The following is a 13,514-nucleotide window of genomic DNA, read 5'->3' as shown; positions in this document are numbered from 1 at the left end:
ACTCCCAAGTTCAGTGGCAGGGATCATAGAATTTCTTGCACTAATCTAATCACAGTGTGCAGGAGGTGTTATTAGGGCTGGCAGCTGGAGTGGTACATGCTTGAACAGACAGGAGCCAGAATAACAGTAAAAGCCAGGCAACAGAGGCAAATATTACCAAACTGGCATGGTTATATCAGTCTAAGAAAAAAATATATTCCTTTGTAAGAAGATTGTATAATATGGTTCACTTAAATAGTTTCAGAGAATGGGAGGAAAAAGTCCTTCCTTGTCTTGAGAATAAGCCAGGATTTTTCCATTTATGTATTCTGGTTTTGTTTTTTTAGCATAAGGATGCCTACCAGGTGATCTTGGATGGTGTGAAAGGAGGTGCCAAGGAGAAGAGACTTGCAGCCCAGTTCATTCCTAAGTTCTTCAAGCATTTTCCTGAGCTAGCTGACTCAGCTATCAACGCCCAGTTGGACCTCTGTGAGGATGAAGATGTTTCTGTAAGAATAAGAACCTTGTCGCAAGTTGATACTTTGAATTTGTATTTTGCTGTTTTTTTCTCTTTATGTTTAATGGGCTATGTCTTTTGGGAGGGCAGGGTTGGTCTTTGGAAAACATAAATTTCATTGTGTTCTTTTATTTAATTCATTGTGTGATGGTTTGGGAAGATGCATCAGTTTTCATTTATCTTCTTTAGCTCCCACCACTAATCAAAGGAATAGCTCTGTAGAAATAAACTTACAGTTTATTTGAATAGCATTTACATGGCTTCCTATCAAAATGCACTTTGTCGTAATTGATTCTGATAAATACTGCTGGGAGACAGAATCTTGTTTGCACCTGAGAACCATGGGTATGTGATTCTGACTGTTGTGCTTCTTGAGATGCTTCATGCTGCTTCTGTAGTGCTGGTAGAAGCTGTACCTTTGAAGCATTTCTGTTTATCAGGTCTTAAGGGATTTGGACAGATCATTCAAGGATTTTTTTCAGTACTGGGAACAAACCGTAGAGTTTATCCCTGCCGTATGCACAACTATGGAACTGTCCTTCCTGTCAGCAAATTAAACTCCTTAATAACACACATTCCAGCCTTTATTTTGTTGATCCTATGAATGATTTTGTGAACAGAAGTGCTGTTTGAATTTGATTTTTCTCCAGTGCTGCATAGCTCTAAGAAAACTACATTATTTACTTCATAAATATGTCAAAACAGGGGGATTTGGAGTGTTACGTAATTCCTGAAAGTTTAAAATTTTTTTAATTTCCGCATTATTGACAATTTTAACAGATCCGTCGACAAGCAATCAAGGAGTTGCCTCAGTTTGCCACTGGAGATAACCTTCCTCGGGTAGCAGACATACTGACCCAGCTTCTGCAGTCAGGTAGGAGACACATCCTGGCCAATCTCATGGCATGCCTAAATATGTACACCATTTTGCTTCTGAAGAACATTTTTCATTGATTCATAATTTATCCCAGTGCTGTTCATGTCCTTCTTGTGTTTTCTCCTGCTTTGTATTTGCTGTACAGTTAGGCTGAAGTGGCACTAATTATTCTAATCAAAACCAAAAATCTTTCTTTTAGATAAAACAATCTTTTTTTCATTCAAGTTCTCTGAAAGCAGTAGGAAAAGGCATGGTGAGGGAAACCTTCCAGTTATGGACTGCAGAAAATTGCTTTCTGAAAAAAAGTTACTGAATTTCTGATCCAGTTTCTAGAACCTGAAAAGGCCTGTGGGCATTTTGTCCAATACAGTTGCATTTTTTAAAAAATACCAGTTATGTTGGTTACAGGTAAATGCTGAGGATAGAATTCTTCTTGTGCAATATTAGCCTTTTTGGTTTTCTGCCCTTACCTTTCCATTTCAAGTGTATGTATATGATTTTTTTTCTCTCTCCAGATGATTCTGCAGAATTCAATTTGGTGAACAATGCCTTGCTCAGTATATTTAAGATGGATGCTAAAGGTAAAGGACAGGTTTTTCTATACATGACTTTTATTAATACTTTAGTCTGTAGTAGGATGAGAACAGGACTCAATTTTGTATCTTGTTAGTACAGTGCAAAAGTGAGACGCACACTAATTGTTTGGTTTTGCAAGCAGTACTGAACTTAATAACTGTGGATCTGAATTATGCAGACTTAATAAAAGAGTGTGAATTTTTATGTTACGATATATGAAAATTGTAATTTTTTTAGAAGTTAGTATAGCATTTATTTTAAAATGTTTCATGGAATATTAAAAGAGGAAACTTCTGTGTAAATGGTCCAGGTCATAACTTCTAAAATAATTTGTGTTACCCAATTTATTCTCCTTTCAGGGACTTTGGGAGGTTTATTCAGTCAGATTCTTCAGGGAGAGGATATTGTGAGAGAGCGAGCCATTAAGTTCCTTTCTACAAAACTGAAAACCTTGCCAGAGGAAGTGATGACAAAGGAGGTGGAGGAGTTCATATTGACTGAATCAAAGAAGGTGAGTGTTTGATTTCAGTTCAAATTCAAGTATTGTTCAACCATCCCTTGTCATTGGTGTTGCTTTGGAGGTCTGTTTGAGCATTGTACAAATGTGATCTTGTACTTACCTATTCTGATACTCCAAAGTTTGCAGCATTTTTTTTGTGGTAATGTTAAAATCATGGCTCTTCTAATTTTGTAGGAGTGACTTTGATTAGAAATGGACCCAATCATTCACATTGGAAAGGGTCTTTGAGAGATTGTTCAGCTCAGGGAATCATGCTCAGCTGAATTCTGATCAGACTTCCTGGTGCTTTTTCCAGTTGGGTTTTGAAAGCCTCCTATGAAGGAGAGTTCCTGTACTCTCTGGCCAACCAGCTTCAATATTCAGTTGTCCTCAAGAGATTTTTTTTCCCTCTATCCAGTTGAAACCTCCCATTTTAGTTTTGTGTCATTGTTTCATTCTGACGTGTCCACCTCATCAAAGAACCTGGCTGCTATGGGCAGTGTCTTGTTCTGAAGTGTTGGAAGATTAGTTAGTTTGCTCCACCTACATACAGCTCTCTTCCTTTAGGCTGGAAAAACCTGATTGCTTTAGGTTCTCCTCATAGCTCATGTGCTCTAGACACAGATCATCTTGTTGATTTACCTTCCTAAAGCTTATCAAACCCTTCCTCATACAGGAGAGCCCAGCACTAGGTGCAGTATTCCAGATTTGGTCAAATGAAGGCTCAGCCAAGGACCTGTCAGTCTTCTGTCCCTTTGTTTCCCTTAGTCTGTGCTCTTGTCCTTAGCCAAGAGCACTGCTTGTCAGCCAGGGTATGGTGCTGTCACTGGTGTTCAGCCTGCTGTCCCCCAGAACCCTCAGTCTTCTCAGTAGAGCAGTTCCCCAGCCAATCAGTCCCCTGCATGTGCTGATGTAGGGAAGTTGCTTCATCCCAGGTGCAGGACTTGGCATTTGTCTTTGTAGAATCTTAGGAGATTTCCATGCATTCCCTAAGCTGAGAAAGATGCAAAAAGTTTTAAAACAACCAGTAATTAGTAGATACTTGTTTAACATTTATCCTGCCTGAAGCATTTGATTTTTGTTAGAAAGAGGTTTGTTCTCAACAAATGTTTGTTTTAAAGTTAAAAAACCTGTTTCCTATGCACAGCTTGATGACGGTTGCTTTGATTTGTAGGTACATTCAATTATACTGAATGTTTTCATTTGTTCCTTCAAACTTGTGTTTTTAAATTACTAAATGTTAAATTTAAATGCTAAATATTTGCATACTTTACCTTTTCAAATCCAGTAGGTCTGACTTGGAGGCTTGCAAATTGCCACCACAAAAATACGTTTTCTGGTTTTCTCTTAAGGTTCTGGAAGACGTGACAGGCGAGGAATTTGTTCTGTTCATGAAAATATTGTCTGGATTAAAAAGCTTACAGACAGTCAGTGGGAGACAGCAACTGGTGGAGCTGGTGGCTGAGCAGGCTGACCTGGAACAAACGTTCAATCCATCAGATACGGACTGCGTGGACAGACTTCTGCAGTGCACTCGGCAGGCAGTGCCACTGTTCTCAGTATGTATTTGTTTGCTGTGCATGAGGACTATTGAGGAAGTTAATGGCTGGAGCTTAGCTTTAGTGTTCCCAATGATTATGTTTGAAAGACTACAAATCAGTACTTCTCTGCCTTTAACCTCTAATGTATGCAAATGTTGGAAAACATCCTTAAAGCCTCTAAACACAAAGATACCTTGTATTTTCCTCTTCTCTTTTCAAATTTAAGCTGTTACAGTGAATTATGACAAGATTCTCACATTATTTTGTATTAATTTGATTATTTCAAGTCTAGTGCCAGGCAATTGCAGAGCTTAAGGGCCTATTCTTGGGTTGCAAGCAATCTTTTCAGCTGCTGTTGTGGTCATCCTCTGAATTTAGGCTACCTACAAGGAGGTCTGTGTCTTAGGAATAAGAGGGAAGTTTCATAAAGTTTTAAGGTACAGCTGTGAGGCAGGCATTTATAAGGGTGGAGAGGGGGATGGGAGAAAAACATTTAGCCCCTTCAGACTCAAGACTTACATGAATTAAGTGTGATCATTTGTTTGTCGGTTTGTTTTTATTTTTCAGAAAAATGTTCATTCCACAAAATTTGTTACTTATTTCTGTGAGCATGTTCTGCCAAACCTCAGCTCTTTGACTACTCTAGTGGAGGGTCTTGATATCCAGTTAGAGGTAAGCCAAAGCTAAAATGTCTTTCAAATAGTGAAAAATAACCATCCTAGATAAAGACCCCTATTTTAAAAATCACAAGCTCTTTCCTCAAGTAGTTTTCATTTCTTGGCTTGTAGGAAAAGTAGCTGCACTAGAAAAAACATTTGCTCTTTTGAGGCATGACTGAGCATTGCCTTTTAAAGCATGTGTCATCTGTCCCAAGCTTTTGAAGCAAGGTAGAATAAGTAGATCAGTGTAATCATTTTTATATTACTCTCAATTTTTTTTAAGCGCATAGCATTTACTGAAATGATGGTTGCATAGTTTGGGCTAATTTAGCCTCCTAAGGGAGTGGCTTAATGTCTGTAATTTTGTTTACATTAATCAGTGCTAGGGCTTCAGTTAGATCTCTGTGGCTCTCACTTGAGGGTGAGCTGTGCTGCAGATGTGGAGATTAAGTTTTGTTTACTTGTTGACTAATGCTTGTTGGGATTAGACTTGCAAACCTGTGTTTCTCTTTACAGACAGGAAAAACAAATTAGGCATGTTCTTCCTTGAATTGCTTCCTGCTGTTTTGGGAGGGGTTTAGTTGTAATAGCTGGCCTCTACTGTTCCAGCCATCACTGTGATGTGATAATTGATTTTAGGTTGAATCTTAAGCTTGTGTTCTTTCAGTTAACACACAAAAACCTGGCTCTCCTTATGTGTAGGTTTTGAAGCTTCTTGCTGAAATGAGTTCATTTTGTGGTGATATGGAAAAGCTTGAATCAAATTTGAAGAAGCTGTTTGATAAATTGCTGGTAAGACTACTTCAGTTTTTATTCATGTAAAACACTAAGAAATTAAGTTTTCATCAAAACAAGTTATTTTTATGTATTCATCTCTTTATCCTTTTTCTGAAGTGGCTGTTTCAGAGATAGTCCTGTCCACTGATAGAAGGTTAAACATAATTTTGCCATTTAAAGCCTTTGTAGGTAGAGAGCTGTTGCCTGAATAATGTTTTTACTCCAGTAAGTTCATGTGTGTTTCTTCTTTTTAAATTTCATAGTCATGAGAAACTTGTGTTGATATCATTAAACACTGTATCTGCACTGACAATTCTAAGCAAATTTAGCACTATTTCAGAAGCATTGGTGCAGTACATTATTGCTTCCTGTGGTAGTTGTGCCACCATAGTATTTCCTCTGAGTCAAGTCACAGAAGTGTAGGTAAAACCACCTGCACCAGAACTTTGTTCAGTACTTCATCCATTAGCATAGAGATGGTGGATACTTCTTAAATTGTCAGCACAGATAAACCATCCAATTCAAACACTGTGAAAGAGCAGTCATTCAGCATAAATGTGTCTCATGCATTTGTTTTCCTTTCTGTTCTTCAGGAGTATATGCCACTCCCACCAGAGGAAGCAGAAAATGGGGAAAATGCTGGCAATGAAGAGCCCAAGTTGCAGTTCAGTTATGTGGAGTGTTTATTGTATAGCTTCCATCAGCTCGGTCGCAAACTTCCAGACTTCCTCACAGCCAAGCTGAATGCAGAGAAATTGAAAGACTTCAAAATCAGGTAATGATTTAGAGGCAAGTGTTAATGTTCTATTACAAGGTGTTTGTTAGAAAATGTTAGTGGAGTTCCCCGGGGCTCAGTACTAGGGCCCGTCCTATTCAATATGTTTATCAATTACTTGACTGAGGAGATTGGCTGCATCCTCAGTAAGTTTGTGGGCAACACCAAGTTGAGTGGGAGTGTTGATCAGCTGAAAGGTAGGAAGGCTCTGCAGAGGGTTTTGGACAGGCTGAATCGATGGGCTAAGGACAGCTGCATAAGATTTAATAAGCTGGAGTGCTGGGTCCTGCAGCTGGGTCACAACAGCCCCTTGTAGCACTGCAGCCTTGGGCCAGAGTGGCTTGAGAGCTGATCAGCAGAAAGGGGCTTGGAGGTTCTGGTTGGCAGCCAGCTGGGTATGAGTCAGCAGTGTGCCCTGGTGGCTAAGAAGGCCAATGACATGCAGACCTGTATCAAGAGGCCAGCAGGACCAGGACAGTGACTGTCCCCCTGTACTCGACACTGGGGAAGCACAAGTCTCATGAGGAGTGGCTGAAGGAGTAGGGGCTGTTTAGTCTGGAGAAAAGGAGGCTCAGCGGGGACCTCATTGCCCTCTACACCTGCCTGACTGGAGGTTGTAGTGAGGTAGGAGTCAGTCTCTTCTGCCATGTCTCAACTGAAAGGATGAGGAAATGGCCTTATGTTGCACCAGAAAAAGGGTCAGATTAGATACTAGAGAAAAAAATTCTACTGGAGGAGTGGTTGGGCACTGGAATAAGTTCCCCTGGGAGGTAGTGGAATCACTGTCTCAGGAAGTGTTCAGGAGGCATCTGGATGTGGCACTTAGGGGTATGGTTTAGGTGTGACACTTGGATTAGGGCAGTTGGATTAGTTTGATCCTGTAGGTCTCTTCCAACCTTTGTAATTCTCTGACTCTACGAAAGTGTGAATTATTGTCTGGATGCTAAAGAAGCACAAATCAGATTGATGGAAGACTTACTTTGAGCATTTTTCCTAAAGGGGAAGAAACAAGATTACAGCTTTCCTTTGCTTATGCTTTTATTTCTACAGGACTGTGTAGATTTTACTAAGGGATTGCTTTTAAATGTTTTAGGCTACAGTATTTTGCTCGAGGACTGCAGGTGTATATCCGACAGCTTCGTCTGGCACTTCAAGGAAAAACAGGAGAAGCTTTGAAAACAGAGGAGGTAAGAATTGTCCAGGAATTTGGATTTTTCTAATTGAGCTTACTGAAAGAACCATTGGCACACGTTAATAGGCTGTAGTCAGTTTTAAGTATGCAAATAAATTAAGGGAATAATTGTGCTAACATTATTGCAAGTGCATGTTACCTTATGCTACATTTTGCAAGTGAAGAGGATCTAGTTTTGACTTTCAGCTGCTTGCTGCAGTCACATGTATTTGGTTTAATTGTGACTGTCCTTTGTTTTGAAGGGGAGATTTTCATATGTTGAATAAAAAAAAAAACACAGTGGGAACTCTACTGGAATATTGAAAGCAACTAGTTAGTGTGAAACTACAAGAATCTTAAAAGCAGCTGTGATAAAAACTTGAAAGTGTGCACACCTTTCACTATCACTGTTGCTATAGCAATTCACTAGGAAGAACAATGAGTTTAATGTTATGGCTTTGTGTAATGAGGTTGGCATAAAGCTACTAGATGCTCATTGGTGTCTGTTTTTTTTACAGAACAAGATTAAAGTGGTTGCCTTGAAAATAACCAATAACATTAATGTTTTAATCAAGGTAAGTCCTCACATTATGAAGGACTAAATTCCCACTGCAGAGTAACCTATGCAGAAGAAAGGAATGGATTTGAACCAAGTTGTTTTGTGGTATTGTGTTAATTGGCGGCAGCCAGCTCAGAGTTGGTGCTGCTTTACTTTTTCTCAAGAGGTGTGGATCTTGCTGATCATGCTAGCAGCTTAGCTTTTGCTGCTAATTTTCTTGGGATAGGGTGTGGACACACTTCCTTACAGTACTAGTTGTCCCCAGGAAAAGACCACCTTGCTTCTTTAGGGGTCTCTGGATTTTCTTGTCATTTCCCTTTCCTGCAGTGTCAGTGAGGAGTATGGAATAGTTCAAAGAGGTGCAAGGAGATCTAAAGGAGGGAGGAGGCAAAGCAAGCTTCTATATAGAACCTGTTTCTCCAAAACACCTAGAAGAGATGGGCTGCAAGAAAGAGACTTTTATCTGGAGCCCATGAAATTCTGATTTCTTCTAACCCCCTTTTCCTCTCTTCTTCACTCTTGCTTCCCACAATGAACCAAAAACTTGGCCCACCATATTGAGAAGCTTTGTACCATCATAGGGATATCAAATGTCTTCCAGCAGGAGCCACTGTAGTTCATTGTAAGGTGCTTGATGTGCACAGGGAAGGAGAGAAGTCCTGGGCTTTCTCTGTAGATGCCCCATTCCTTGGAACATTCAAGGCTGGATTAGATGGGGGTCTGAGCAACCTGATCTAGTGGAAGATGTCCCAGCTCATTGTAGGGTCATTGAAGCAGATGGCATTTAAACATCCCTTCCAACCCAAACTAGTCTATGATTCTGTATTTGGTCAGTGTAAGACACTATTCTGCGAAGATAAATCCTACTTGAATTTCCTAGTAAAGGCAGCCAGATAAGGCAGTGTTCTGCTGCCTTCTCTCTCTGCCATGGGACTAAAGAGTTTAAAATTATTGGAAAGTAGTGGTTATTCTGGAGTCTAGTAAGTAAGTAGCTGAAATTTTGAAGTGCAATCGACATAAATTTAACTGTAGAATAAACTGTCCAATTCTGCATCCATAGGATCTCTTCCACATTCCTCCTTCTTACAAAAGTACAGTTACATTGTCCTGGAAACCAGTACAGAAGGCAGATGCAAGGTAAGAGTTCTTCATATAATAAAAGAAAACAGTGGGGTTTGTTTTGTAAACAGTAGAATTAACCTTTCAAGCTGTGTCTGTACAATATAAACAGCATTTGAGCTAAAAGTTTCACATCAGAAATAACACCCATGCTGTGGAGAGATGCTCTTAGTCATGCTTTAGGGATACTAAAGACAGTCAACTGGAGGCTCTTCTGAGATACTATTATTCAGGGCATCATCATTGGCTGCTGCTGGCTTCCAGGGGTTAATCTTTGTGGCTGAGCTACTATTACTGTACTTGTCACCATAGGGGTGTAATGATATGTTTTTGTTTTCTTCTGTCAGTCAAAAAAGAGCAAGTGAAGATACAACTTCAAGTTCACAAAGGGATGCCAGGCAAATATACAATCCTCCCAGTGGAAAATACAGCAGTAACCTGGGTAGTTTTTCTTACGGTAAGTTAGGCAGCTTGGAAAAACTTCGCCTAGTGACAGTTGTGTCTTGGGGTGGGGCAAATATCACATTAATGGGAGATCAAATTGTACTGCCATTAATTTTTGTTTGTGCTGGTCTCTTCCTAGCTGTTGATGTATTGCCATGTTTGAATGTTACCAGCCTATGACTTAAGTAATTTGCAAGTTAGTTTTAGTAATGTTTTAATACCTAGAGCTAGTAATTGAACTGTTGTGTTCTGTTAGGACACACAGTGCGCCAGTTTCCCATTCAACAGGCCCCTTGCAGCAAATGGCAGAGCTGGGTTGCCTCCTGTCATACGACTGTGCTGCATTTCTATTACAGCCACTGCTGATGTTACAGACCTGATCCAGAAGTTCTGGGAATTGCCAGGTTCACTGTGCATGCACACAGTTATATCCTCGTGCTCCCAGTCACACTGAATCTGCCTTTCTGCGAGTCATATTTTTGGGTGAATCACAAGAGCAGTTGCAGACTGAATGAGTAGGACCAGCAATGGCAGCAGCCCGTTCCTGTCTTTCCTGTAGGCCCATTGGTCCTACCTCTGGCAAGTAAAGAGTCTGCTATGACAAATTGTCACCCACACCCATGGGTTGAAAAACTATTATAAAGCTTTGGCAGATACATAAAGCAAAGAGAAGAGATAAAAAAATTTCTTATTCTAGACATCAGGTGACACACCTATGTCTTTTAAGATAAGCTTGTAATCCTGCAGGTCTAAAGATTGGGAAGCATTCAACCAGAAATGTTTTATTAATTGCTACTGTTTCTTGTTAGTGAGATGCTTTAGCCTAGTCAGTCAGCTCCTGATTTCTCTAGCCTTTAAAACCAGCATGAATTTCTCTCTGTAGATTAATATAAACTGTATTTAAAGACGATACATGAAGAGAAATTGTGAAAGGGAATGAGGGTTTGGTACACCTTCAAACAAATCCAAAGAAACTATATAAACTTATTAAGTTTTGTGTTATTGGGTAATTTTTTGCTGTGAACAGTTATGTTCTTAACAAATAGAAAGGAAAAACTTTCTACAGTATCAAATAGTTTGTGTGGTATCCATCTCTAGCTAGGATTTGTGACTGAATGATGATATCAGCCCCAGAAAAAAAGAATAATATGCTGGTGGTAACTTAAGGATAGGAAAGGACAGAGAGAAGGACAAAGTTCTGGTTTTCCATAGTTTTATAAAATCACTAGTAGCAAGTCAGACTGACACCTCAAGGTTAATAGTGTGTTATTGAACAGAAGGAAGAGCTAGGCAGCCAGCTTTCTATCTGTGGTGATGGATTGGCCCAAATATAGTCCTAAATTACAGGGACAGTTATGTATCACAGTGTTAGTATGCAGAAAAGCTCCACTTAATTTGGATGGGCTCGTTCTCCTGACCTCCTTTTAAAAGTCAGTGGGGTCCATTTTCCATCAGAAAATAACTCAGCAATCTCATGGCCCATAAGGAGGCTTAGCCTCAGAGACTGAAGTTACCCTTCAGAACCTCCAGATCCTGCTATTCAGTTTGGATCTGTATACAGCATAAAACCTTCCTGAAAAGTTTTGACTCTTTATTTCAGAGCAAAGAGGTGGTTTCCGGGGTGGACGAGGAAGAGGATGGGGAGGACGTGGCAATCGCAGCCGAGGAAGAATCTACTGAGAAGACTGCTAAGTCTTGCATGCCCCTGAAGGGCTAAAGTGAAAGTGCTACTCAGCAAGTTTGCTTGGAGCATTGTTTTCTTCAAGGACTGCCTTCCATTGAGACTGACTTAAATGTTCTTTATACCTTTGTATGTATGATCTACTTTTCTAACGGACTACAACTTGTCCATAGTGAAACTACAACTGTATTTTTGGATGCTTACAGTCAGCAGTTTTGGGTTCTTACTTTTGAAGTGTCTTCAAGATTCAAAATTGGAAAAGAGCGTAGATGTTTCATCAAAAGCTGCATCTTGACAGTTTGTATATTAACCTAAAAGTCAGCTACTGCATAACTGAAATATATAATTGAGTTTATGTATTAAGTAATGGACAGGAAAGGCATGACAACAGAGATATGTGTTAGATAAGCTTAGCAGCTGAAGTAATCCTTTCCTCATCTGTAACCATATTTTGCAATATGTGGAGAAGAGTACCATTGTTAAATTTGCTTTGATTTACTTTCTTTAATTGAATTGAATTAAATACATGCTGGTTTTTTAAAGTTTGCAACGTGGCTGGAAATCTGTTCTGCTTGTAGCATGAAGCATTCTTACTTAGAGATGTGGAGAATGTGGCATTTTTTGGTTTGCACATCTTACTCTTCTCCGTGCATTGTAATACAAAAGTGATGTTTTGAAAATTAATTTTTAATGTTTAATATGAATATGTGCATATAGTTATGCCGTGAAATCTCAGTAAATGAATAGCATAAAAAAACCAAAACAATAAATGACGAATTATTTCAGGAATGGGTAAAGACTGATGCAGTGATTAAGCTTCATAGACTGGAGCTGGACCATAGGTGTTTCTGGCTCTTTTCTGTTTTATGCAGATTTCTGGATTAGTTGGCACTTGAGGGTGGGCTGGTTGGTTGGTTGGTTTTTCTTGTTTTGTGATTTTTGTGTGTGTGTGTTTTGGTTCTTTTTTTTTAACCAATAGTTGCATTTAAAAATATATAAATAAAACTGTATTTTGGGTAACATTGAAAAATTCCAGCTACATACTTCAATTCAGGTGGAAAAGTTAACAATTCCATGCTATTTTTTCCATAGCAACTTGAGATTTTTATTTACTGATGTGCACCCAGAAAATACAATGTAAGAGCACAATGTTGTTTTGTTTTTTTTATTCTCACCACTCAAAATTTTAACTTCTCAGGTCATTCAGCATTGTAAAGGAATTAGTATATAGTAAAAAGAAGTCAAAACCGGAAAAGAATTTTAATTAAGTGTTCCAGAGCATGTTGATGTAAAATACCGTAGGCTTTAGAAGAGTGAATAATACTTCTTATCCTCCTGTTTTTTTGCCCAGTGATATCCACAAAAGATGATGTCTCCCCACCCTAGTTGCATTTGTATTTGCTTGTGAATCTCATTCAGGTGTTTTCATTAACACTCTTTGATATTTATCACTACAATCAGAAGGCCAGAATACCAAAATTATGTCAAAGTTAGAAACATTGTTGAGGATGCTAAATTCAAAGTCTGTTTTTGCTTAACTCTGGAACAGTAGGTAGGAAACTTTGGACATTCCTGGACATGTGAGCTGACTGTATTTCTTGTTACATGCCAGCTGCTAACCTCTGATTTGTCATTAAAACCATGAAACTTGGCTAAAAGCTTCGAAGAAATTTGTGAGGTCAAAATGTCACTCTGAAAATAGATTTTGGCATCTGAAAATAGGCACTAGATATGTAATAAGCTTCTACTGGGAGGAAAAAAAAGGAAAAAGAAAAGACATTTTGCACTTGTGGCTATAATTGGTATTTTGAGGGGATTTAATAATGTAATCCCAAAGCCTAAACACAGCTTGTATTTAGACTAGTAACTAGGTACTAGCAGCTTCTTTTCTCACTGAATTTTGGGTGAGTTTTCTTTGTGTGACTTCTGTATTTCAGAGGTGATGTGCAAAGCTCTTGTGGCCTCAGAAGTAGTTAGATCATTTTTCCCCAGTTTCCTATCTAATTTTAACATGGTGAGTTCTTGTGGAAACACCTGTTTACCATCTTGTTGAATTGTAAATGTTCCCTTACAGCTTTGGAATAAATTCATTTTGTAATTTTGTTTGGCTCGTTGTTTCACAGTTACTCTGCAGTATTGTGTCACCTTAGTAAAAGAAGTTCTGTGGTACCTTTTTGTTGTAGTTCAGTTACTCCTTAAGTTGCTGTAGATGCAGAAAGCTGTTTACCACCAAGGAATCATAATTAGACTGCGTTAACTGTTTCAAGTTTTAAGTAATTCAACTTTCAAATGTAGAATTTTGAGGGGGAATTTAAATATTCGGCAAAAGCTGCACATTTA

At 38.9% G+C, this 13,514-nt stretch overlaps 1 protein-coding gene across 1 annotated transcript; it reads left to right on the top strand.

Moving 5' to 3' along the window:
* The first annotated feature begins 309 nt into the window (after window positions 1-309).
* API5 (apoptosis inhibitor 5) lies at window positions 310-13,277 on the top strand. Its single transcript, XM_031055751.1, has 13 exons — window positions 310-488; window positions 1,277-1,370; window positions 1,889-1,954; window positions 2,309-2,460; window positions 3,801-4,007; window positions 4,557-4,661; window positions 5,351-5,440; window positions 6,019-6,200; window positions 7,294-7,387; window positions 7,890-7,946; window positions 8,991-9,067; window positions 9,397-9,506; window positions 11,094-13,277. The coding sequence occupies exons 3-13, from the start codon at window positions 1,942-1,944 to the stop codon at window positions 11,171-11,173; spliced, it is 1,167 nt and encodes a 388-aa protein (XP_030911611.1). The 5' UTR covers window positions 310-488; window positions 1,277-1,370; window positions 1,889-1,941; the 3' UTR covers window positions 11,174-13,277.
* The last annotated feature ends 237 nt before the right edge of the window (window positions 13,278-13,514 follow it).

The sequence above is a fragment of the Geospiza fortis genome, unplaced genomic scaffold (genome assembly GCF_000277835.1).
Source record: "Geospiza fortis unplaced genomic scaffold, GeoFor_1.0 scaffold66, whole genome shotgun sequence".
Classification (NCBI taxonomy): Eukaryota; Metazoa; Chordata; class Aves; order Passeriformes; family Thraupidae; genus Geospiza; species Geospiza fortis.
The sequence above is the reverse complement of the archived record's forward strand: the minus strand, read 5'-3'. Positions and strand labels throughout refer to the sequence as shown.

Coding starts and splice junctions, on each gene's coding strand:
- API5 (XM_031055751.1), top strand. Junction 7,947..8,990: donor ACATTAATGTTTTAATCAAG/GTAAGTCCTCAC, acceptor CTGCATCCATAG/GATCTCTTCCACATTCCTCC. Junction 9,507..11,093: donor CCTGGGTAGTTTTTCTTACG/GTAAGTTAGGCA, acceptor TCTTTATTTCAG/AGCAAAGAGGTGGTTTCCGG.